This window comes from Rhamphochromis sp. 'chilingali' (genome assembly GCF_963969265.1).
Source record: "Rhamphochromis sp. 'chilingali' genome assembly, chromosome: 12".
In the NCBI taxonomy this organism is placed as follows: Eukaryota; Metazoa; Chordata; class Actinopteri; order Cichliformes; family Cichlidae; genus Rhamphochromis; species Rhamphochromis sp. 'chilingali'.
Window position 1 is genome coordinate 6,344,347 of NC_137939.1, and position 26,021 is coordinate 6,370,367.

The following is a 26,021-nucleotide window of genomic DNA, read 5'->3' on the forward strand; positions in this document are numbered from 1 at the left end:
TGGGTCATCTCATTCAACAGTTTACGACTATAATCAGTATGAATTGAATGCTCCAATTATGTTTTTAAATAAACCTTTTAAGTGGCAGTGCAGTGCCGTTGTAAAGTAAGAAATGCCACAATTATTTGTGCTGTTTATGCTCTAGGTAGCCCTTAACACACTTTTAATGCAATCAGCCAAAATTATAATATTTCCAAAGCCTTAAATACACCAAAACCTTTCCTATAGCCAAACCATTGTTTTTATTTGTGTTCTGTAAAGTCTCTTTATAGTCACAATGGAGATAATAACACTAGCGCCCAGAGTATAAACACCCCAAAATACAAGTATTTAAAGGAAAATGCAATACATTTGCAAGTAGAGCAAATAATTTGTGAACATTTATTTTCTCTAACCTTCATCTGTTCTGTACTGTGCTCTACTGTATAAACTGTTTCTGTGTGAGTACATTACAGTATCACAGAGACAGCTTTTGCTATGTTTTTTTTTTTAAAAACCTATAAAACTGTATGTGTTATGAACATTCATAAAGAAACGTTAATCATACAATGTCCTCATTTCTCTGTTAAAGTAAAACACAAAGAGCCAAAAGAACCTGATAGTGTGGTTTATTATAGGAGATGGCATTGCTTTCTATATTGGTAGAAAATTGCAGTGTGACTTGAACATGACATCATGTCATCTGATAATTTAGGCTCATCATCTGCGGCATCTTCGTGCACTCTTTGTTGTGGTGTAATAGATCTCATATTCACAAGCTGTGGAACATGAAGATATTGAGATTGTTACCACAAACTTGTTCTCACCATTATTTTAAGTAGCAGCGCGTGCCACAACACAGCGTGTGCCGATAGGAACCCTATCAGTGTCTTTGCACCTCCCACAAACACAAACAACACCCTTTTGTGGCCCCCCCAAAGCTGAGATCCGCAGACACCTCTGATGGGTGGGAACTGAGCTGATTGCATAATGCGCCTCAACATCTGACCAGTAACTGTTGACACTTACTGACCCTCTGCCTATTTGCTGTTTGGAAGTTCGTCCTCAGTGCAGGTCAACAGGTGAGTTTTCTTCATTATTAACCCTGCTCTGATCAATTATAGTCATTGTTTTTATTTTATTTTTGTTGTAATTGTATATGCTTGATTTAAATATTCTTAACTGAGATAAAAACATCTGGTGTGGATACTCCATCATTAATTAATAAATGAGGATGTATTCATTTTTTGTTGGTTAGCTGCCTTCTTCTTCTTGTTGCTTTGTGCGTCAGTATTTAAATGTATTTAAAGTAATTAACCAAACAATCATAAGGTGAAAAAATAATTTGACCTACTTTTGTGGTTTAAATGGAAGTAGCAGTTAAAGATAACATCAGACTTCAAGAGAAAACCCAGACTTCACAACAACTGCTTCCCACACTATTTCTGCTGACTACAAAAATAATGTGGGAAATCATAGAACCTGTTCCGGTAGCCAACTAAACTACACATACAGGTGCTCACCAGCAAATTACAATATACATCAGTACATTTGTGTGGTAGAGTGTGCTTTAGTGAGTATTTTTCCTGAGTCTGAAAAACTTTTCGGACTCAGGAAATAATGGCCATTAACCAAAAAGAAACGTCTGTTTTATCGGATTATTTGAAAGCTTCCATGGTAATCAGACTCAGCTGATGATGCAAGTAAGTAGCTCTTACGTGCCTGCAGAGTTAAGATAAGCGGCTGCTCCATGCCGCACCCAGGAGGAGGCACCTACTGCTTTCTAAGCTGAGCCATTACCAGTCAAGTTGCCATTACCAGTTAACATCATTTTGCATTTTTGCATTTTTTGCATTTTTGCATGTTAAGCTAAGGCATGAGCTTTAGATCATTTGTGAAGGGAGTTAGGGAATTACCATATAGTGTATTTGACTAAAACAGGCTATTTTTACCTAAAGTAATTAAATAAATAAATCTGGGTTGTATCACAGAGACTCTGTGCTATGTAATTTATAATCTTCACCCACGTAAGGCAAAATCTTCTGTCCCATCTTCTGTCTTAACCCAGAGTAAGAACAGCTTCAGTATCATGGCTGCCTTCCTCCATCACTGCCCCTTCCTCAAGTTGGCTCCAAAGCCGGCTTTAAGGAGAACCGGAGCCGCCTTGCTGTCTCTTGCGAATCACTGCCCCCTCATCGCTCGTCAGATCACCGTGAGCGGCCCGGGCTCTCTGGAAGCCAAGCTGAACGTCTCGGCCCCCAAACCCCAGGATCAACAGCTTCCCACAGCTGAACAAAGGAGGCTCTTTGCTCAAACTGCTACTCAGGTGGCTGTGTCCGTATCAAAGGGATGCCCTTTTGTCAGCTCCCAGATTGGAATGGTCCGAGCCAGCCCTGAAGTACAGGAGGATGTTCAAGAAAGTGGTAGGAATTAAGTACCTGCAGCGATGCTGTCATCAGAGTAGCAGAATTTGAGCTTTAATAGAAGAAAATCTGACGAATTACAAAAATAGGGGACAAAATATTTATAAATTTGACACAATCACACTCCTCTCTGACAGGTTTGATGGCTTCTCTGAAAGGTGTAAAGGATTCTGCGTGCCCAACTTCAGCTCAACCCAACAGTGTTACCCACCTCCTCAAAGACAACATGGGTATGTTATACAAATAAAAGGGCTTTACCCCTCCAGGCATTTCATTGTAATATTCTGTGGTAAATATTCAGCAATAAAAAGCTGTCTATTGGATGCTGTAGAGTAACTGAAGCCCAGTCAAAACTATTCTTTCCACAGCTGGCCCCAGCTATGACTATGATCAGTTCTTCATGGAGAAGATTGCTGTGAAAAAGAAGGACCACACATACAGAGTCTTCAAGACAGTGAACAGGAGTGCTGAGGTCTTCCCGTTTGCTGAGGATTACTCCATTTCTGGGCGGGAAGGCTCCCAGGTGTCCGTCTGGTGCAGCAATGACTATCTAGGAATGAGTCGGCACCCACGGGTCTTCAGCGCCATCAGGTAACAGGACCCAGCAAATATCATATTACTTTTCAGCGGCTCAAAATTTTAATCTATGCACTACTTGGTTTTGGACCACATATTTGCAGATACTGTTTGGATTTGAGTAATTAATTATCCTTATGGCGATACAAAGCTGTAGACTGGCTTGGGTAATCTTATGTTTAAATTGCATCATTCTTGCAAGAAGTGAAACCAAATAAACTCAAAGGACTCGAGAATTTGACGGAAAAACATAAGCATACTGGGCACAGTGTAGAAGATATGCGATTCACTTCAGTTTAATGCAGTTTTATTTATCTATTTTAAGGTATGGTTATAGAGAGAAAACCCCAACAATCAGAAGGCTCCCTTTGAGCAAGCATTTGGCAACAGTGGGAAAGAAAAACTCCATTTTAACAGGAAGAAACTGCCAGCAGAATCAGACTCCGAGATTTCCATTTGCAATGACTGGTAAATGGTGAGGGGCAGAAGACCGGCTGTAGAAGAGAGACAGAGATTAATAATAACTAAAGACTGAATGCAAAGTGGTGTGTAAACACACAGAGAGTGTGATCCACCCCGGACTATAAACTTTATCAAAAAGGAACATTTCAACCCTACTCTTAAAAACAGAGAGTGTGTCTGTCTCGCAAGTCGAAACAGGGAGCTGGTTTCATTGTTTTGTATCTGGGCTTGATGTTGTACCTTTTTGTTGTGGATGTCCACAGAGATGCTCTGGACAAGCATGGTGCAGGAGCTGGTGGGACGAGGAACATTTCAGGCACCAGCAACTTCCATGTGTCTCTGGAGAAGGAGCTTGCCGAGCTACACCAGAAAGATGCAGCGTTGGTCTTCTCCTCCTGCTTTGTGGCAAATGACTCCACCCTCTTCACTCTGGCTAAGATGCTGCCAGGTAAATAATTACCTCAACATTAAAATCAATGTTAACTATTTATTAGTTATTTAGCAGTTAGCAGTTGTTTTTTATTTGTTTAATGATCTATTCACTGTTTTGTACAGGGTGCGAGATCTACTCCGATGCTGGGAACCACGCATCCATGATTCAGGGCATCAGGAACAGCGGAGCCAAGCGTTTCATCTTCCGCCACAATGACAGTCGACACCTGGAGGAACTGCTCCAACGCTCAGACCCTACGACACCAAAAATAGTGGCGTTTGAGACTGTGCACTCAATGGACGGTGAGAACCACAAAGTCAAACGTTTGAAAAAGCACTTTTGGAAACAAGACTCTTATTTTTCCATTATCTCTTTCTCTCAAGCTGCTTCAGGGGGTCATCAGCTGGAATTATAATACCTTGAAGGAGTTCCCTTCTAAGCAGATGTTGGATGCACCTCCTTTAAAAAGTTCAACAATTATCACCAGTATAAGTTTAAAATGATATTTGATAAAGAGTATTGTATTGTTCTCAGCTCAGTTTTTTCAGCATATTACACCAGTGACAGCTCCATAAAGCACGAGCTGATCATACTTTTAAAAGCAAAAACTGATATTAATCATGTTTTTTAAATTCTTTTATGTGTTCTTTTATGATTTAAATATTTGTTTCCAAAATCTGTGAGAATAACTCACCACATACTTCTTAATCACACATTTTGGATGCGGTGGTTGACAAATTAAAGGAAAAACACCCATCCTTTGACCCTCTACAGTTGAGGGATCCGGTGTCTCTTTTTCGTAAAGTTGCTGTGAGTGATTAATTAGTCTTTGCTTAAACATTTTTCTCCAAAAGGGAGTGACCTCTTTATCAATGAAAACTCCCCCGTCTACAGTGCACTAGTCACTGAATGGTTTTATGACTCTGAAGATTACATACTGGTAAGTCATAAACCATGGCCTTGAGATTCACCAGTTTTCAATCAAATTTAGCATCATTTGGGCTGACATGTTCTCCACCTCCATCATGAAAACACCAGATCAAGGATCAGCTATTGGAAAAGTTGTGCTTTTTCCTTCAGTATGTCACCTGTTTTAGATCTTAAATACTTGCTACTCTTATACCCTGTTGTTCACCTAAACACCGTTCTAATTTTTCAGGTGCCATATGTCCTCTGGAAGAGCTGTGCGATGTAGCCCATCGTTACGGAGCGCTGACATTTGTTGATGAGGTTCATGCCGTGGGCCTGTACGGAGCCCACGGAGCTGGAGTGGGCGAGAGAGACAACATTATGCACAAGATTGACATTGTTTCTGGAACCTTAGGTGAGTTATCCACTTCTCTCACACCAGCAGTTTTGTCCTTTCATCTTGAGCATAAGCTCAGGGGCGATCGTGGCTCAAGAGTTGGGTGTTCGTCTTGTAATCGGGAGGTTGCCGGTTCGAGCCCCAGCTCAGACAGTCTCGGTCGTTGTGTCCTTGGGCAAGACACTTCACCTACTGCCTACTGGTGATGGCCAGAGGGGCTGATGGTGCGATATGGCAGCCTCGCCTCTGTCAGTCTGCCCCAGGGCAGCTGTGGCTACAACTGTAGCTTTCATTCACCAGTGTATGAATGTGAGAGCGAATGTAAAGTGCTTTGAGGGGTCCCGAAAAGCACTATATAAATGCAATCCATTATTATTATTATTATTAAGCGGGACAAGGTAAACAGCTTCAAACTCTCACAGGCTCTGCTACTGGCCCAACTCCCATTTACAGCCTCTGCTTCAGTAACTGTCACTGTCGCATTGCCAACAAAGGAGCAATAACTTTTAACAGGCATGATACTGCGCCCCTGTTGGTTCAATAAGGTCAGGAGAGAAGTGAGCTCTCATCACAGGAAGCAGAGGTTTTATCAGCTGAGCGTCAGTTCTACTCCCTCTCTGGCTGTTCTGATAAAACTGTCCACAGGCAGACTGCGTGGTGTCAAACTTGATGCAAGGCTTTTGGTAGAAATCCTTGTGAATTAATCCTGGATTACAACATCAGACTTTTTCAAAGTCTGGTTACAACAGTTCACATGACAGTAAATGAAAAAAATAATGATGAAACTTAACTAAGAAACTGATACAAATTGACTTGGGAGTGTTTTAGCTGGTGTATCAGAAATATTAAAATTCATTTGATTCAGACTTAATACATTTTGTGTAAATTTTTTATGCATTCTGCTTTTTTCAATGTTTATATATTTATGTCACAATAATCATATTTTTACAATAAAAATGTAAATAACTTAAAAAAAATTTACACCTGTGAAATGTATTAATGTAGAAATAATAAAGTTATACAAAATGGCAATGTAAGAAAAAAAAAAGTATGTCATTTTTATTTACACTTAATAAATGCTCTCCCCACCACTTTACATAGAATCTGTCATTTGTTACTATTTCAGGTAAAGCCTTTGGCTGTGTGGGAGGCTACATCGCCAGCAGCGCTGCCCTGGTGGACACAGTGCGCTCCTACGCAGCCGGCTTCATCTTCACAACGGCCCTTCCCCCGATGGTCCTGGCCGGAGCGCTGGAGTCTGTGCGGGTCTTGAAGAGTGAAGAGGGGCAGGCGCTCCGCAGAGCCCACCAGAGGAATGTCAAACACATGAGGCAGCTGCTCATGGATAAAGGCCTACCGGTGGTCAACTGCCCCAGCCACATCATCCCCATTCGGGTAAAAAGATTTAGCACAGCTAAATGGACACTGGATTACAGCCACCGCTATTTCAGTATCACTTGTTAGTTAAACCTGATTTTCCTTATTATATATATTATAATACTTATTCATTTTATAAACCTAGAAAGTACAACGTAGGTCAGATGAAGTCGGGAGGGTAACACAGACTTAGTTATAGTCTTTAATCGTGATTAAATTGCACAAATAAGTAAACAATTAAGTAAACTGAGTCTTAAAATTGTATAATAGGCTTGAACAACTGCATACCAGTTTATTTAATTAGTTTAGAATTTTTTATTATTTTTAACAGATTGAAATTTTGAGTAGAACTAACCAATTAAGCAGCCCATAATTATTCCAGAGATCTAATCTAGACTCTACAGGCTGAGTAAAACGATTCATCCATGTATGCACTACCTAACTGTGCAGAATAAAAGTTTCTCCTAAATGACACGTGCCATCTTTTATGATTTATTTTCCAGGTGGGCAACGCTGAGCTGAACACCAAGGTGTGTGACATCCTTCTGGAGAGGCACAACATCTACGTACAGGCCATCAACTACCCCACAGTGCCTCGTGGTGAGGAGCTGCTGAGACTGGCTCCATCTCCTCATCACAACCCCAAAATGATGGAGTACTTTGTGGGTGAGTGTGAGGCCACTTGCTGTAATTAGGTCAGAGGTGTTCTGCTAAATATCTGGCAAAATATGGGGATAATGGTCAGTGCAAATGTTTTCCCACAAGACATTGTGGCTCTCTTGACATTGACCTGCTCCCCTAAATGACCGTGCTCTATGGGGAGCTTAAAAAATGGCACGTGCTAGAATAATCAGACCAGAACTTTTAAACATTTTAAAAGAAAATAAATATCAACATTTAACTGTTTATTCTTACAAACACTTTTATCATTCACAGGGAAACTGGTGGATGTTTGGCAGGAAGCAGGTCTTCTGCTCAATGGCCCGGCGACCGCTTCCTGCACCTTCTGTGACCGCCCACTGCACTTTGACCTCATGAGTGAGTGGGAGAAGTCCTACTTTGGCAATATGGAACCACAATACATTACTGTGTATGCATAATACCACAGTGAATGTTTCATCTCAGCTACATGAGCAGTATATGCATAAATCTAATGCTATATACATCATACAATGCAAAAAGTCGTAGTAGAGGCACAGTGAAAACTACTTGTGTTTTGACATTATGTTTAATTATTCTCCAATGGCAGCAGTGTGAACTAAATTTCAGTATTTATAATCACATGTACTTCTGAGTGCTAAATTGTGTTTGCCACCATGGATATGATTAAAGATTTGTCTTCATTTGAAAAGCATAAAACCTGCACACTTGGCACTTTCTTATATCACTTATCTAGGTGTGACAGCATTGAACGCTGAATGATTTTGCTTATACATTATGATAGCATAGTTATTGTTTTTTGTGATTATCATATTAATTACATTGCTAATGTTTTATGTCATAAGTGTTTGTGGTGTTAAATATTAATTCACTTACTCCTCTTATAATAAATATTTTTGCTTTGATGTAATCGTAAAGACACTGATGTTAATCCTGTAAGTTTAAACTGAACTTTGAGGGAATAATATGAACAGTAGCAATGGGTGCTCTGGAAGCACCAAACATCCCATGAAATTTAGGAAGCTGAGCATAACAAAATGATTGGGATTAGGTTTTTCTTTTCTTTGTTTCTAATTTTGAGGTAGGACATTGACCTGATTGGAGCTTTTGCGGCTCCACTGGAGATTCTGTGTCCAGTTCACAGTCAACACTAGTTCACGTTGCAAGGATTGGCCACTTCTCGTTTGACTTTTGCCCTCAGTCTGCGGAGCTCTGTGTTCTCACTGTCCAAAAGGAGGCCACATTCAATCAAGGTCCAAGCCTTACTGAGATGTTGCTCCCCATAATGCTGCAGCGCCCCCCGCAGGAAGCACTCAGCCAGAGGCAGTTTTCCTAGCCCAGCCTCCACACACTTGATGGCCTGTTCTCTGTTGAGCTCCAGGGCCCGGATGAAGTCCTCCAGAGCTGGCCCTTCTTTGGAGCAGAGCACCAGGCTGCGACCTCGCAAGCACAAATCCTCCACCCGGACTTGAGGGTGGTCTGAACAGCTGTAGTCAGGTCCATCGTGTTTCTGTATAACTCTGTCCAGATCAGATATAGCCCGCTCATGTAAGCCCAGCTGTGCCAGGCACACAGCCCGCTGGTGAAGATACTCCATTCTCTGACTGCCCCCTGATTGTACTGCCACAGTCAGGAGGGTGAGCGCCTGCTTCCACTGACCACATGATGACACACTGTTGGCCTCCTGAGCTGCTTCCTGTCCCAGTGTACATGTAGTTTAGAGTAGATATGTATCAGATTCACATTATTGACTTTGCCATCTAATTTAGGCATCTAAGATAGTCATTGTGAGATGGTGGACCCGCCACATGTTTGTACTGTATTTTACCATAAATGAAAATACATACATAGAATATATACATACAACTATAACACCCATTGGTTCAATAGAGAGAAATGACATGGGGTTTTTGTAATATCATGGAAATATCCTGACATAAACATTTTTTTTTTTTTGATGAAAAATAACGCTGACAAAGCCAGAACAAACAACTTTGGCAGATCTGCTCATCTGGTACTAAATCTGGGTTTCCTGTACACTTACCTGTGCCATGCATTTCCGCTGATTAAATGGGATGAGAGCCAGCAAGAAGTCAAAATAGGATGAATCCTTCTCAGCCAGTTTGCTGAGCCTGCGAGCTGCGCTGCAGTACTTCTTCTGCCAGGCATCCACCACACCCACCCGAGCCTGGGCCACTGCATCTCTTGGCTCCTGGCCAAATATCTGGCACAGATGCACGCCTGCTGATTTGACCTCACCTGGAGCAGGTGGACCATAACAGAAGTATGGATTACTGAGAACAGGGGATGACAGGTGCAATAGTGCTTTTTGTCAAATTGGAAACGTCACACAGCCTAAGCCATAAGCTGCTAGGCAGATGATTTCCAATCCTAGCAAGGATCCGGCTCAGAAAATTTCCCCCACAATCTCACCTTTTGCCAAAAGGATGTCCACATAGAGCAGATGCCATCTGGGGTTTCTACAGTCAGCCCTCATCAAAGCTCCACCAATTATGAAAGCCTCTCTAAGCTGCTCTTCATGGCAGGGAACACCATGAGTGGCCACAATATCTGACAGATTGGTACGACAGAACTGATGCAGCCAATCACAGACCAGCTTCTGTGCCCTGTCCTTGAGTGAAAGAATGTCTTTGGTCACTATGTCAGCATTTATCTGAAGTGCTGCCAGGATATCATGAGTACATTCCTAGAGGGAGAACAGAGTTCAAATGTTATACTTTATTTCAACATGCAGTCCAACATGCATATCATACTTTTCATAATTTTTCTAGACCATGTTAATAAGTGTTAGCATAAGACTGGTATATTTATAAAGATCACAATTCTGTGGCACCCCTTTTTCAAACAGATTTCCCCAGAAAGCCACAAGGTGTCGCTTTATGTTTAGGGGAAAACTCAAATTAGGTTAAAGGCTCAATGATACGAAGAGAGAAAGTAGCCTTGGAAACCTTGGCATTAATTTTTATTCTTAATTCAACATTAGGGTCCCTGTGGGGCATTTCACCGAAAGTGATTTTATTATTACAATATTATAAAACTGAAGCAATTTCTCTAAACACAGACTGATAAATTAACACTTTAATATCAAGGAGGCAAGGTGTAAGAGTAATATGATATACGCTCTCCAGGCTACACCAAAAGGGCTTTAAACTAGCTACCACTGTTACATTTAGTCAGGTCCTGGGTTCATTTTCTGCAATTACTGAAAATAAATACTGAAAATGTCTTTTAAGAGACATTTCTCAGGTCCACCAGAAGAAAAAAAACATATGTGGTGAGGCTTTATCCCATTATATAATTGTACAGGGAGTGCAGAATTATTACGCAAATGAGTATTTTGTCCACATCATCCTCTTCATGCATGTTGTCTTACTCCAAGCTGTATAGGCTCGAAAGCCTACTACCAATTAAGCATATTAGGTGATGTGCATCTCTGTAATGAGAAGGGGTGTGGTCTAATGACATCAACACCCTATATCAGGTGTGCATAATTATTAGGCAACGTCCTTTCCTTTGGCAAAATGGGTCAAAAGAAGGACTTGACAGGCTCAGAAAAGTCAAAAATACTGAGATATCTTGCAGAGGGATGCAGCAGTCTCAAAATTGCAAAGCTTCTGAAGCGTGATCATCGAAATGTCTGTGAAGGTTCTCAGTCATCCAGGTCATCGTAGTCAAAGGAGCTTGCAAAGAAAAGCGTCTGGACTTCATCATCGAACATTCAAGCGTTTCATTCAAAATAGTCAACAGGGTCGCAAGAAGCGTGTGGAAAAACCAAGGCGCAAAATAACTGCCCATGAACTGAGAAAAGTCAAGCGTGCAGCTGCCAAGATGCCACTTGCCACCAGTTTGGCCATATTTCAGAGCTGCAACATCACTGGAGTGCCCAAAAGCACAAGGTGTGCAATACTCAGAGACATGGCCAAGGTAAGAAAGGCTGAAAGACGACCACCACTGAACAAGACACACAAGCTGAAACGTCAAGACTGGGCCAAGAAATATCTCAAGACTGGTTTTTCTAAGGTTTTATGGACTGATGAAATGAGAGTGAGTCTTGATGGGCCAGATGGATGGGCCCGTGGCTGGATTGGTAAAGGGCAGAGAGCTCCAGTCCAACTCAGACGCCAGCAAGGTGGAGGTGGAGTACTGGTTTGGGCTGGTATCATCAAAGATGAGCTTGTGGGGCCCTTTCGGGTTGAGGATGGAGTCAAGCTCAACTCCCAGTCCTACTGCCAGTTTCTGGAAGACACCTTCTTCAAGCAGTGGTACAGGAAGAAGTCTGCATCCTTCAAGAAAAACATGATTTTCATGCAGGACAATGCTCCATCACACGCGTCCAAGTACTCCACAGCGTGGCTGGCAAGAAAGGGTATAAAAGAAGAAAAACTAATGACATGGCCACCTTGTTCACCTGATCTGAGCCCCATTGAGAACCTGTGGTCCATCATCAAATGTGAGATTTACAAGGAGGGAAAACAGTACACCTCTCTGAACAGTGTCTGGGAGGCTGTGGTTGCTGCTGCACGCAATGTTGATGGTGAACAGATCAAAACACTGACAGAATCCATGGATGGCAGGCTTTTGAGTGTCCTTGCAAAGAAAGGTGGCTATATTGGTCACTGATTTGTTTTTGTTTTGTTTTTGAATGTCAGAAATGTATATTTGTGAATGTGGAGATGTTATATTGGTGTCACTGGTAAAAATAAATAATTGAAATGGGTATATATTTGTTTTTTGTTAAGTTGCCTAATAATTATGCACAGTAATAGTCACCTGCACACACAGATATCCCCCTAAAATAGCTAAAACTAAAAACAAACTGAAAACTACTTCCAAAAACATTCAGCTTTGATATTAATGAGTTTTTTGGGTTCATTGAGAACATGGTTGTTGTTCAATAATAAAATTATTCCTCAAAAATACAACTTGCCTAATAATTCTGCACTCCCTGTATGTTTTAAAGCTATGATTGTTGCTTAAATTATTCGAATGCTTAAATTCCTGTTATCAGGAAAGCCCAGAGGAGAACATTTTATTTAATAATTGTACAATAATTTAGTTTGACTTAATAGTAAGGAATCTCAGGTTGTTTTACGCTACAGCTGTTTCACAAGCAACATATCACTCAAGCACTTAGCTGTAACCACCTGAACAAAAAGGGCAATAGTATCGAGTTTCAATGATAGATAAGACTAGAGGAAAAAAAAAACCTTTTGTTGATTCAGCATGAGATATGTGAAACCTCTTCCACAGAGGGCATGCACGTGTTTCGGATGCTCCTTCAGAATGGCACTGAAGTCAAATATGGCTGTTTTTCGCTGACCCAGCAAAGCGTAGCACCTCGCTCTTTCTAGTAGTGATTCAGCTGCCTCGCCACCTGAGAAAAACAATGAATTGACTGTTTTTATATGTATGTGTAATCTCATTTTAGTGTCAGTTTCAATATTTGTGTAAAATAAATCATAGATTCAAATACACACAGTAGAAGTTGGTTTCAGGTCTTATGTTTAACCACAAAAGATGTGTGGTTAAATAATGCATGGCTAATCTACCTACGGATGAGGACATAATGCTCAGTTCATTGATTTCTCCCAATGATATTTAAAATTTCAGTTAAAATTATTTCTATTTGGACACAATAACAGAATTATTTCAGAAAGAAACAAGAATTACCACAGTCAATATAATTAGCCCCCTTAAAAACTCAAAGCCCAAACCACTGATGTGATATAATGTAGTTTAACATTGTAATGCTCAAGGCTTGTAAAAATGGCAAACAGTATAAAAACTTCAGCAAGGCTTTGAGCTGTCACTTGAAAAACCATCATGCCAAAAACACAAAAATCAGTTTAGCTTGAGAAAAAAAAATCTTGATGTGCATAAAGCAGGAGATGGAGTGGACTGGAGTGATAAGCATCATTAAGAAATTCTAAGAGAGCCACACAATACAGAACAAGCCTGGTAGAGGTAGGAAGCAAACGATTTCAATGACTCTGGAAAAAAAAACTACTGAGAGAGATATGTAAAGACACTTGTGAATGACTTAGCCAAGTTGGGAAATGTAGTCTCAAAAAAGACAGTCACTGCAGCCCTGCACAGGAATAGACTGCAAGAAAAAAACTCCACCACTGCACAAGAGACACTTTCAAATAAGACTGTAATATACTAAAGACACCCTGCAGAAAGAATATGCTGCCTGTAAACTAGAGCTCTTTGGCCAAAGAGACGCTGCTGTATAACCCAACGAACACTGTACTCAGAGAAAAACACAGCGGTGGGAGTAATATGCTGTGGGGATGCTTCAGTGCGGCTTGAAATAGGAATCTCGTCACAGTGGAAGGAATCACAAACTAAGATGGATTTGTGAAGATTTTAAAAGAACACCTCAACCAATCAGCAGCAAAACTGGGTCTGGGTCATCACTTTGTCTGACATGATAATGACCCAAAATATATGGGACTCCAGGTGAAGAACTAATTCCAGGAGACCAAAGTGAATGTTATTGACTGGCTTGTAAAAAGCCCTGATTTCAGACTTGTTGAAAACTATAATAAACGACTACACACTACACAAAAATGATGCCCAACTAACTGTTAGCATCATGGAGGCTAATAATTTGACTCTGGCAGTTATTGTGAATAATTTCGTTTCTATGTCCAAAGTAAAAGACATCGCAAAAGTTCATCGTAATTTTTTTTTCTCCCATGTCCCTTGCGGGGCTCCGTAAAAATCAACTAATCATCCAAAATAAAAATAGGATGTTTGGAAAAGCTGTGTCAAAAAGTTGTCTCTCTGTTTACCGGCATCTGGAAATACTTTTTAAAAAATGAAATTTTCATTGTGGGCGTAATTATTCTATCCTCATCTGTAATTTGTGTTATGTTCTGCAAGACATTTTAAAGTGAAATCTAAAAAAAAGCTTGGGTTTTGTGCTGAATTCCACAAATCATTACTCCAGTCTGCATGCAACAACCAACAATGTTAATACTATCAATAGTTAGCAACAGATCAGTACCAAATATCAACAACTCATCAAACAGATTCTATTCACCAGAGGCCATAATTGCAATGGAGAGATATGCCACAGCCTCTCTGACAGCACATTCCTCGCTTGCTCGGTCCAAAATGCGTTTTGCAGCTGAGTGGGAGTGTCCCTGCAGCAGTGCTCTGTCTTTCTGTTGTGCCACTGCCAACAGGGGGCGCAAGCAGCTGGTATCACCACACAAGATGAGCTTTTTCAGCAGCTACAGGAAAAAATTGACAGACATGAAGAGTAAATCAGGACTATTCGGTGGTTAAAATCATTGTTAACATTTTTTTTAAACTCAAAGCTACACTTTTCAAAACAAAACTGTAGCTACCGCACACTGAAATCAGACATTTGGATGCTTATCAGGTAATTTTAGAAGTGAATTGATCGCTGAAGATTTTTTCACATTTGAGCCCTCATAGCTCCTTATATCATGAATGTAATTACTTTGAAGGTGCATCCAGAAATTATTCAAAGGAAACTAGTTAAATAAACAAAGGTGTTTCCCCAAAACTACTAATAATGAACTACACTCTGCTTTCACTCAGCTTCCTGCTTTATTTATATATGTTTTACAAAATAAGCAAGTGTGAAATTAGGTTTCCTAAACAGGAAACAAAAAATCCTGAATCCATTTAAACATGAAAAATTGGTACCTCAAACTTATATACCTGATTGGTGTCATAAAGAAAGCCTCTGTGCAGCTGCAGCAAAGCAAGGCGAGCCAAGATAGGTGCCCGAGGATTGGTGGGCCCGATGGACAGCAGCAATCGGTAAGCCTCCTCCACCCGACCAAGCTGGTACAAGGCATCTGCTGCCAAGATCTGAGGCCCATCGGCACTGGGCTGGAGCTCCATCAGCAACAGAGCAAGGGAATGGACACCAGCAGGAGTCCTAACGTACAAAGCAGAAAAAAAACACAACGGGACAACAATCACACTGAGAAAACACACAACAAAGACCATACCATGCAATAAAGTAGACTTTTCCTGCTGTGACATGCCAAAATATTTTCTCTGAGAAAGCATTGCTCAGTAAACCATATCTAAAACAAACATACCTTGATCTGTGGTTGTCCCTCTTTGATAGGGTCTGCATATGTTCCTCCTTTTGGTGCTGTTGGGAGTCTTCACCAGAACTGGACTTGGGTTTGTGATCTCTAGACCCTTCAAGCATGAATCGTCCCTGCTCCAGCAGAACAGTAAACAGCAGCCCACGGTAGTTCCAGGGTACCAAGCAGCGCACAGCAAATGCTGTTTCGTGAGCATGCAGCCTGCTGGCTGTCACATAGTCTAAAGCAGTCAGGTAGTTTAAGCCACCCATCATTCGCAGGAGGCCCCTGCCACAAAGTGCTCGCACACAGCTGGATGGGTGGGGGGCATTGTGTTCAATCACAGCCTGAAAGTCTTCTAATGCACCCTTCTGGTCATCAGAGAGCAATCGTGCATATCCGCGAAGGACGTGGACCGTGCTTTGATAGCTCTGCTGACCTTGTGCGGCAGCTAGCTGGCTGCAGATAGAGAGGGCCTCTTTGTGCTCTCCTCTGAGGAGAAGACAATCAGCCAGTCGGACCCGCAACTCTCTGTCTCCCCCACCAGGTTCTAAATGGCACAGGGTCCGTAACTGAGTGATAACAGGGTCCAGAAGTTCAACTCCTTCAGTAGATCGCAGATCTGCCCGGACAAGGACCTGATCTCTGTAATCAGACAGGCCTCTCTCCGCCTGCTGACGGAGATGGTTGCAAGCTGCCACCCCAGTTCCCTGATCTTTGAACAGCTTTTGGAAGTAAATTCGGGCAGTGGCTGGGTGAGTCTCAAATGCTTTCCCCAAATCTGAGCACTCCTCTGCAATCTTTCCACCTGCTGAAAAGCAAGCAGCTGCTCGGCTTGTCAAGAGTCTGGCTGTCCTCTCAGGAGTTTCTTGGAGCAATTTTTCTATAGTACTCTCTGGTATTTTCTGGCCATGAGCATACTGCAAGAGGGAAGAGTATGCCTCTGCACTGTCCATAAACCTGCCCATCAAAAACAAATATGCTGCATTGAGTTCCTGTACTTCTTTGTTACTAGGTGAAATAGACAGCAAAAACTCAATAACAGTAGCAGAAGTTTCTTCTTCAAGCTTGTCATTGTCCTTTGTTCCCACTCTCCACTTGCTGTCAACTACCAGAGTGGGATGTATGAGCATGATTTGTTCTGCAAAGGCCTTCACTATTTTGGGTAAGTATCCCGCTTGTCTGCTCTTCACCAGTGTGACAGTTTCAGACTTGCTATTCCGGTAAGCTTTGAGGTAAATCTTTAGTCCCTTTAACCTGTGAGATTCTGATAACAAGCAGGCGAGGGCTCGAGTTATCTCTAACAAAACATGAGTTGAACCCTCTGGAGGAAGGTTCCGCTTCCCTTCAAGCATAGCAGTGCAACGAGCAAGAATCTCCTCACAGGCATGCGTGTCACTCTGAAGAAGAGACTCCATTTTGTAAATGGTGGCTAACAGATTGTTGGGACTGAGTGTGGAGAGGAAAACAGCAGCAAGACCTTTATTAAGACCCTCTGCAGGCTGATTCTTCACATGACTGTCAAGCCAGCCCTCTAGAGTAGCGATCACCAAATCCAGACCGGACTTATCCAGTTTTCTCATGTGGGACACCGCAGAGGTGGCGTGAGTCCTGAAGGCAGACATGTACAAGGAGGTGGCTCTCTCCAGCTCACCGCTCCGAAGGAACTTGTCTCCTTCCTTACATATCTCTGAAATATTGACTCCAGGTCGAACCAAAGCAGTCATGATTGCTCAAATGGCGGGATTGTTCATGGCTGTTGAAAGCAATTACAACATTGTAGTCTAATGGTTAACGGAGGAAATGAGGATAAAATATATCTGTCACATGTTGAAATGTAAAAAAAGAAAAAGAAGAAGAAGTAATAAAAACAAGCATAAACAAGCACCTTTACTCTTCAACATAGAGTTCATAATTCCATCAATTTCGACAAGATCCCCAACACCATTATTTGAAATACAGCACCAAACCACGACAGAGCCTCCATCATGCTTTACAGAATGCTGTAGAGACTCATTGTTGTACTCTCTAGACCTCTTCTGCACATACTGACAAAGATTTGAACCAAAAGATTTGAAATTTGGATTGATCTTCTGATCTTCAGTCCAGTTCTTGTGTAATTTGCAATATCTCAGCCTTTTCTCCTAGTTTCCCTCGACAGCCTCCCATACACAAAAGCCATTTCTGATCAAGCTTTGATGAATAATATCATATGAACTGAAAAGCCAGATCCATCTCTCAGTTCCTGTGACAAATCTATGGTGGATTCCCCCCCTGTTTCTTAATTCTTATCTTCTTTCTTAAGATACTGTTCATCTCCTGTAATTCTTTTTAGACCTGCCACTTCTTCTTTTCTCCTACTACTAGTGCGGACTCCTGAGTTTTTTATTCAGGATATTTCACATAAGTACAGATTATTCAGGATTTTAGGTAAGATATTGTTATACTGAGTTATACTGATTACTCAGTATGGAACATTTATCAACTAATAGATCTTTGAGAATCACAATTGTTGGTGCAAAAATACAATTGTTTTATTTTTGGTATTTTTAAAAATATATTTAACTAAAGAAAAACACATTATGTTTTATGACAGGCTGCTAGTAAAAAAAAAGATAAAATTGCTAATTTTTCTGTTATGTGTAGACACAACACTAGTTCAACTCTTGGGTTAGAAGACTTTTTATGCTTTTTATTGCATTGTTAAGTTGTTCAAAATAACCGAAAAAAAAATTTATTTATCTGAAAATTATCAGGTACAAAAACTGGAGTGAAAAGGTGTGAAAAAGTAGCCAACATCCAAAAAGAAAAAAACTTTGAAAGACCTTCTGACTTGATATTAGTTTGGTGAAATTTTACGCACACACAAAATAAGATTACCATTGACAAAAGAAGAAAGACTTTATCTACTGCAAAGGGAACTGGTAAAATAAAATCGACTTGACTGGATTTGTACCAGTGGCTTTTATTGAGCCATTGTTAACCTACCTGTTACTGCGGCTTTTTTGACAACAACAGTATACTGAATCCCTCAAGACTTAAAAATGTCTTTAAAATTCTATTTCACGGGTAGCGTCAACTTATTGTCTTGAATTAGACGTCCCGACAAAAGAAAACTGTCCTCCATGTTTGTAATTCAATAGCTATCCAGGTCAACGCTCACAAAACAGAAGCTGCAGCGGAATTTTTTCAAGTGTGTAACAGGTGGCACTGAGACAGCATAATATATATTTATATAATAATAATAAGAAACCACACATACACAAACCACAAAAACCTTTTTGTCTCGACAAACTCCTCCAGGCTGTGTCGCGTCTCTTCTCAGGACGGGACGGTTTACGTCGCCAGCTGTTGTTTTTGAGAATCCGGGTCCGGTTGCCAATAGAAACCATTAACCCTCGTGCTTACTTGAAAACCACAGAAAACGTAGGAAGCCTGCAGCTTCCTTATTGGCGACACTGCGTAAAATTGTTGATAAAAATCTCCTGCTCCTTCACGCTAACTCGGCGTTAGCGCTTAAAGATATGCTGCTGGGAGCACGAAAAACGGTGCGAAAGGGGGGAAATATGTCATTTGGAAATACCTCCAAAGAGCCGTTCATTTTCCTACAGACATTTTAAGAGATTAAAAAAAAATGCTAAATCCGTCTTTAGTTAGCCTCTAAACTGTGCTGTAGCTGGTGCTCCCGGTGGTTAACTGTCTTTATTCGGTTCATTTATAGCACACGAAATGATTAAAAGAAAAGAAGAAATGACTAATCGAAAAGGTGTAGGTTGAAGCTACAGCGTATATAACACCTACCCATGATATAAAAGAAAAAGATCAAGACATAAGGAAAATTAAATTAACTTCATCTTTAACCTCTTATTAAAAAAAAAAATTAAAGCCACCCCATGCCAAAAAGTGATTTTCTGTGTTTATATTGATAAATATAAACTGATAAAAAGGCAGTAGTCAAGAGGATTTACAAAGCCTTTATATATACATAAACTAAAGAAATGACCTGTTTTGCAAAGATCTTTATGACTGCTTTATTGTGCCTACTCTGTGTTCAACATTATCATCTGTCCAAACTTTTTTTTGGACACTTAAAATATCTGCTGTGTTCAACTTCTTGCGGTTTCTACTGCCCACTTGGCCAAGTGTGATGTGAAAATCACATTTCTACCTTCAATAAATCTTTTCACCTGGTTAAATAAGTACAAAACCTTTACCTTGTAAAAGAAGTGTTTCTTACTCTGCATAGCTTGTTATATGACGTGATATCATTTGTGAGATATAGGTGACAGTAAAGGCCAACAAGTCATTTAGAGCAGTTTCAGTTCTGGTAATCTTTCATTTATTTATTTATTGAGAAATACTGGAAATCCCTTTTTTGGCAGGTGACACTGGTGTGGTTAAAAACATGGCAAACACATGGTGATGTGCAGCCTGACAGCATATCTACATGACAGCAGAAGAATAATGCTATAAATTTTGAAGCTGCATGTAAACACATAAAGTGAATGTGGTCCTGTAAGGGATCTGTTATTTTTCCATCCAGTAACTATGAACAATATAAGGCAGCTGTTCTTTGTGCTTTTAGCCCAAATTTGCAATTCATGGGTGTAATCCAACTCAAGAATAAAAGCTCTTCAAGTACTGTGCTCCTATTTTCTTTGTAGGTGGGGTGTGTGTGCGCTTACAAATGCACACCAGCTGCTGCGGTTCAAACATACAGTCCATACTCCCACCTTGTGGCCAAACATTTTATTCATGACATATACATATACAGGTGACATTTTGATTTGGGGTTTTACAGTAGCACGTTTTCATAACAGTGTACCACTAAAGACCACAATGAGATGAAAAACATTAAGATTTTCACTTTCAGTTTATTCTGCACCACACAAATATTCATACAAATGGATCATAAATAAAAAAACAATTATACTTTAACCTGTAAAACATATACAAATATTTATATCTCAGGGAAAGTGGCCTACATTCCCATTAAAACTTTCTTAAATAAACATCTTAAATGGGAAAATCCAAGACCTTTACTGTCAATGAAGTATAATGACACACACACATAGACACACAAAAAAACCTCTCAAAGTGAGATACCCAAACACCACAAGTGAGAACCATCCGTTCAAATGGAATATGTGTGGTGAGGAAAAACCCAGCATGCTGAACACTGACACCATTTAGTTGCAGGAAACTGAAAAACTGACGTCCTTTGGGGATTTCAGTTTTCTTCCTTTGCGAGAGTGCACAATAACAATCAGTGGCTGAGTTGTTATACCAAACGAGGGAGACGTCTGCAGCTGTGCTGCACAAACATCCCAGATGTGCACGGAGTGATCACGCACACGCACAGTTTAAAGATTCAGACTGAAAAAGTCTGTCCTTTGACAAGTCAAAAGGGGAAAAAAACAGAGAAATCTCAAGCACAGACTTGTGGAGGTAAAACAATCACGTACACTACACTAAGGAAGTGCAACTTCCTTGCTTACCCTTTAAGCACAAACACCTCCCAATTATACATGTACATTGCAGTACTGCTGTAAAAACCGCAGCCTCCATTGCTGGCATTTAAGAGGCACCACACAAAAAACTGGAGGTTACATTGTTCTAAACAACTTTTGGCAGCAGCCATTAGTTAAGGGAAGGGGACTTCCCTCAGTATTTTTTTATTTATTTACTGTCTCCACCTACTGTAGGCTACAAGAATATTACGAGTGTGTTAAGAGGTGTTATGTGGTTCCTAAAAATGCTAATGATGCTCTTGAGGAAGTAACCTGATGTTCGAAACTGCATTTTGCACTGCTACGAATCCATTATTTCATGTGTTTACATTCAACATTTTAGGTTTCTGTCTTAACATGAAATAAGGGTCCACTTTTTTACATTCCAGTTTATCAGATGTTTTTATTTGGCTTTAATCTACGTCTGCATTACTCAGTACGGGATATTTACGACATTGTTCCAGGTTTCTAGGGTTGTACTATATGGCTACAGATCGTAATGTCCTTTCCAGCGAGTGTCTAATCTTTCACACCAGCGTCCATGGCTGAATAATTTATGTTTCCAGTCATGTTATAGATAGCATTACACTTGTGCTGCCAGGTACAGCCTCAGTTGTCCCACACTGCTCCATTCAAATGGCTGTGAGTGCCTGTCTCTGGTCAGGCGTCCACTGCAGCTGTTCCAGGCTTTCCTGGAGCATCTGTGCACAGCCGGATAATTCCATGTAGTGTAAGGCTGAGAAAATATCACTGAGTTTGGAGGAAGAGTGCTGGCTCCACAGCCTCAGCATCTGGTACTGCTTCTCCATGGAGCCGAGACTGAAACCAGTCTCCATCTCGACTCGTGCCATCTGCTGGTCAGTCACCTTAAGCAGACGCAAGAACTCCTTCCACCTATGCAAGGGCACCTCCTTGATGATCGCGTAGAGGACGATGGCCGGCCAGCGATCTGCGTGGTCATTTCGTCTGGCAACTGGAAGGAGAGAATAATTAACAGTCAGAGGACACAGGGCACTGAGCTGCTTGTTTTGCGTTAGTCTGAGGTTAAAATAATCTGTATTTATGTGAAATAGAGCATTTGCGCAGCAGTTCACCTCCTGTCTCAAACAAGTCAATTTTGCTGCTTCTAAGAGCTTCCTGTTTGTGACCACCCTGTTAGGATATCTGTGAGTCACTGTCGTCATCCATTTCCACGATTAGAGAAACTAATGTGAAATGATAAGCAGTGATAACAGCAAGTGTTTTTTAATGTTTTTTTCCCCTTACACTGGACTCACTGGCAAAAACTTTGGTCATGTTTAAGATCAGCATTGTTACAGTGTGCCGTACTGTGCAAATGTCTTGAGCCATCCATCATGGCTCAATATTTTGCAAAGAAAATAGCAAAGAGGTGCAAATATCCACAGAAATGCATTAAATAAGGGCAAAACAGAGTTAATTTGTTCTAATGAGCTTGAAAGTCAAGATTTTGTGTGACCACCTATATTATCTAACACAGCCTGAACTCTCTTAGGTATGCTTTACTGCACTTTCCTTAACTAGTCTTTGGGAATAGTTCCCCAGGCTTCTTGGAGCACATTCAAAGCTTTTCATTGGCTGCTTTTCATTCCGTTCTCTGTCACTGCTTCAATAACTTTGATGTTCAGGCTCTAGGAAAGCCGATCCATGACCGATAGCCTTCTACTACGTGTTTTTCTATCCAGTATGCCTTTATTGCACTAACAGCGTGTTAAGCTGCGTGGACAACAACTGAAAAAAAAAAAATTTTTTTGCTACGTTTTTTTTTTGTCTCTAATGTGTTAACACAACACTGATTCATTCCTTGAGTGAGGTGTCTTTTTTATGCTTGAGTTAGTCATAGGTCAGTGTGAAGTGGCAAAATAAACAAACCAAAAAAAATCGTCGGAAAATGATCAGAGTGAGAATGAGTGAAAAAGCAGCCAATGGCCAAAGACAGAACTTTGAAAGACCTTCAGAAAGCCTGAAGAACTACTGGTCAAGACTGCTTTAAAAGTCTGGCTCCTTGGAAGCAAGTATATAAAGAAATTAGGCATAATTCAAGACTTTAACTGATGATTTGCATATACTGACTCTAATAGAAAGCTTTTTTTAATGATTCAGTGTACACCTTGTAACAGTCACAATTGTGTGGTGTCTCTTTAAGACAATTTAAGTTAATGTTTAGTGATGTCACAAGTATGCGTCACTGCTCTCTGTAGAGTGTGGGAGAAACGTGCTTGCGCATGGATGTGGACTGACATGGACCTCATATATTTACCTTCCTAATTCAAAGTAATGTCACAGGTTGTAGGAACACTGTGTTTCATGTATGACAAGGCAGCAGCTGTTCAACCGGGCCTTGTAAGGTAGGTGATGTGTGTGTCAATTAAAGGACACCACTGTGGAATTCCCAGTACCAGTGTGGTTGTGAGTTTTTGACTATCCTGAGTGTTTTCTGCCGCCTCCTCTCAACCACTGAATACAACCCACGTTATAACCTCCAACCAGCATTATGGTATATTCTGAAAAACTAATTAATTAATAAAGTAATTACTAATTAAGTAATTCAGAAGATATACAGAGAAATTTGACCACATTATATCAGCACTGGTCTGCTAAGTGGAAAAGCTTTCTCACTTTGTAATAACAGGACAACAACAGTCAAGAGACGTAATGATACAGAATACACAACGCAAATAAAAGTCCCATCTCAAGCTTATGAAGAGGAGAACAGAGCATAATCCTCACCCCAGTTCAAACAGCACAAAACTAAAAACAGGTTTTGATCTTAGCCGTGAATGCCAACAACAACATGACCTCACTAATAACTGCAGTTGTATTTAAAGCACACCTACAGGCTTGAAAGGCTTACATTGAATATCAGGAGTTTACCATATGACACAGTTAACAGGCACATGTGTTCACTATCTGACTTGCCATTTGACTTAATGTCACATTGCTGACTGATGCGAACGAGTAAGAACGCTGTATTTCCTAGTTTCCACCTCCACAGATGTGGTTCTGATAAACACTATGGTGAACAAGAAGAGATGAAAAAGTAAAAACAACAGCACTTATAGATAGTATACCGCGCTTCTATCAGATGGAAGAAACTGCAACAGCAACATTTTTTAATTTTACTAATATAATTCAATTAAACAATTTAGCAGTAGCAAAATAGCGCTTCCTTTTAACAACACAAGCAGACAAGCAGGTATTTGAAGGGGTAGCTATTCTCCTTAACGCTTTAGAAATATTGCTCGTTTAATGTTGATGTTGATATTTTTAGTTTTTTAAAGTGTATGTCTTTTTCATTCATTGTAAAACAACTGAGAAATTTCCCCTGGTTTTATTCATCATACACTATAATCGTGGAATCATTATGTTTTGAAGGTAATCTGCTTGGATCACACTTTATCTGAAAGCATTTGTTAAATTGTGAAACAATGAAATTGAAAAAAAAAAGTATGCCAAATGCCACTTTTTCTGGCTATGACCTACTGTCTACCACCTATTTAGGTGCGTCATAAAAACATGTGTCACTGATCATAAATGCTAATAACTTTACTGGAAAACTCAATGCTGAACACTTCCTCTTCTACAACTTTTCTCACAGTTTTCACATCACTTATCTCAAACATTTACAGCCAAGCCCATCACACCCTCCAGCATTCAATACCTAAGTCTCACTTCGGATGAAGTCCACAGTCATTTAAATGAGGGGAGAAAGTTGAAGCGCTACGAACAATAGGTTTCACCTCCTCTCTAAATTAACACATTTCTTAAGTAATTCAGTGCAGCAGCATGCACCATCTCTACTGCTCACCACAGAAATAAAAAAAAAATCACACTGTGGTGTAGAAGCAAATTCTTAAGCAACTACATTATTTACCCAGCTTGTGCTGATTGGCCTGTTTTAAACTCCTAAGTGACCAAAAGATAACTCAGCCTTATAGTGTGTACTGTATAGAACTCATTTTGACTTGTCCTGAAGGACGTGATGCAATGACCCTAATCTTCTATCCATCTATCTAAATCTATATCAATATATCTCTCTATATATATATATATCTATATGTATATAGGGAAAGAGAGAGATGTTTTTTTCCTGCCTACTTAAAGGATATAATATATACAGAAATGAATAAATGTTGAAAGTTGTTTATCCTTTTATGAGTCATATTGTCTCTGAAAATATGGCAAAAGCTTCCTTTGCACTTCATGTGTAAAAATATCTATAACACCACTGAGTTTCATTTGGTATGTGGTGTTCTTCTTAGCTGATAATCCCATGATTCTAGTAACAAAACTAGTATTTTCTGGGATCGTAGTAGTAGAAGTAGTAGCAGAAGAAATTATTTCCTGCTAAAATGTTGCAGATAAAGTCACATTTATCAGTTTTATATTGCCAGTTATGTCTTAAACCATAAATGGTTACATTTACCCTAAAGTGCAATACAATGGAAGCCTGTGCTGAAGGGCAGAGAAGGATTTCGTCTGTGAATATTTAATACCGAATGACAGAAAAAGAAATGCAGACTGTTTGATTGTTGGCTGTTCTCGAATTTGAGGTTTTTTATCCTTCTTCACTGAACTCCTATTAAAAGTAAGGAATATTTTAATCACTCCTTACATTGGGAATGAGGAAATGACTTTTGAGACTAAAATAAACTTTTCCGAGAATTCTGCAGGGGGTGTTTTTGTTTTGTTTTTTTAATTAGAAATCATCAACACATAATTAACAAAGTCCAGTATTTTGCATGTCGTGCATGTTAGCAAGAGATCAAATACTCAGATAGTCTTACCTATCTGGCCATTGACTGGCACGAGAGTGTTGATGTGGGTTGGATGTTCTGACATGGCTGGACTCTGATTGAGAGTCAACATGGGAGTTTCCTCAGAGAATGTAAGCGTCTTGAAAGAACAAACAAGACAGCATGAGTACAAACTTTGAAGTGCATGACAGGGATGACCAAAACTTTCTGCCTTTCTTGTGTGCTAATTATAAGCTAATGAGCTAATTATCTTGATGAACTATGTACAAGAAATTCTCACTGTGCACCTACAGTAAGTGTTCCTGCCTAGATTGCTATCTTTAAAGAAAACGAAGTGCATGAAACTGAGCACAAACCAGTGTGGTCGGGTTACTGCCTTGATGACTGGGTTGTTCTGTTAAAAAGGAAAGGAGATATTATC

General features: G+C 40.2%; 3 protein-coding genes across 4 annotated transcripts in view; 1 reads left to right on the forward strand and 2 right to left on the reverse strand.

The window, feature by feature from the left end:
* The first annotated feature begins 908 nt into the window (after nt 1-908).
* Nucleotides 909-7,907, forward strand: LOC308407569 (5-aminolevulinate synthase, erythroid-specific, mitochondrial-like). The gene is made up of 10 exons (XM_080899318.1): nt 909-1,061; nt 2,048-2,402; nt 2,540-2,632; nt 2,771-2,993; nt 3,704-3,888; nt 3,996-4,175; nt 5,033-5,197; nt 6,306-6,574; nt 7,060-7,222; nt 7,493-7,907. Exons 2-10 carry the CDS (start codon nt 2,069-2,071, stop codon nt 7,654-7,656), a joined length of 1,776 nt encoding a protein of 591 aa, XP_080755444.1. The 5' UTR covers nt 909-1,061; nt 2,048-2,068; the 3' UTR covers nt 7,657-7,907.
* A 344-nt stretch (nt 7,908-8,251) lies between these two features.
* ttc34 (tetratricopeptide repeat domain 34) lies at nt 8,252-18,702 on the reverse strand. Of its 2 annotated transcripts, none has more exons than XM_080899316.1 (8): nt 18,578-18,702; nt 15,325-17,071; nt 14,936-15,158; nt 14,286-14,478; nt 12,445-12,611; nt 9,650-9,923; nt 9,261-9,475; nt 8,252-8,912 (listed from the first exon to the last, which is right to left on the reverse strand). In XM_080899316.1, exons 2-8 carry the CDS (start codon nt 17,040-17,042, stop codon nt 8,367-8,369), a joined length of 3,336 nt encoding a protein of 1,111 aa, XP_080755442.1. In that variant the 5' UTR covers nt 17,043-17,071; nt 18,578-18,702; the 3' UTR covers nt 8,252-8,366. The 2 variants fall into 2 exon arrangements, with proteins under 2 accessions (XP_080755442.1, XP_080755443.1); XM_080899317.1 differs by having other exon boundaries at nt 18,593-18,656.
* Nucleotides 18,703-20,100: 1,398 nt separating this feature from the next.
* Nucleotides 20,101-26,021, reverse strand: part of LOC308406957 (tumor necrosis factor receptor superfamily member 1A) — a 35,493-nt gene continuing 29,572 nt past the window's right edge. The window contains 3 exon segments of the mRNA XM_080898297.1: nt 20,101-21,798; nt 25,631-25,739; nt 25,957-25,994. Coding sequence (XP_080754423.1) covers nt 21,458-21,798; nt 25,631-25,739; nt 25,957-25,994 — 488 coding nt within the window. The 3' untranslated portion in view covers nt 20,101-21,457.

What these genes read in the sequence shown, in the direction of transcription:
- LOC308407569 (XM_080899318.1), top strand. Translation starts at nt 2,069, where the DNA reads ATGGCTGCCTTCCTCCATCACTGCCCCTTCCTCAAGTTGGCTCCAAAG. An exon ending in CCTCCTCAAAGACAACATGG is followed by an intron (nt 2,633 to 2,770) that starts GTATGTTATACA and finishes TTCTTTCCACAG; the next exon opens with CTGGCCCCAGCTATGACTAT. An exon ending in TCTGGCTAAGATGCTGCCAG is followed by an intron (nt 3,889 to 3,995) that starts GTAAATAATTAC and finishes TGTTTTGTACAG; the next exon opens with GGTGCGAGATCTACTCCGAT.
- ttc34 (XM_080899316.1), bottom strand. Translation starts at nt 17,042, where the DNA reads ATGACTGCTTTGGTTCGACCTGGAGTCAATATTTCAGAGATATGTAAG. An exon ending in TTCTTTATGACACCAATCAG is followed by an intron (nt 14,479 to 14,935) that starts GTATATAAGTTT and finishes TTTTTCCTGTAG; the next exon opens with CTGCTGAAAAAGCTCATCTT. An exon ending in GGACATCCTTTTGGCAAAAG is followed by an intron (nt 9,476 to 9,649) that starts GTGAGATTGTGG and finishes CACCTGCTCCAG; the next exon opens with GTGAGGTCAAATCAGCAGGC.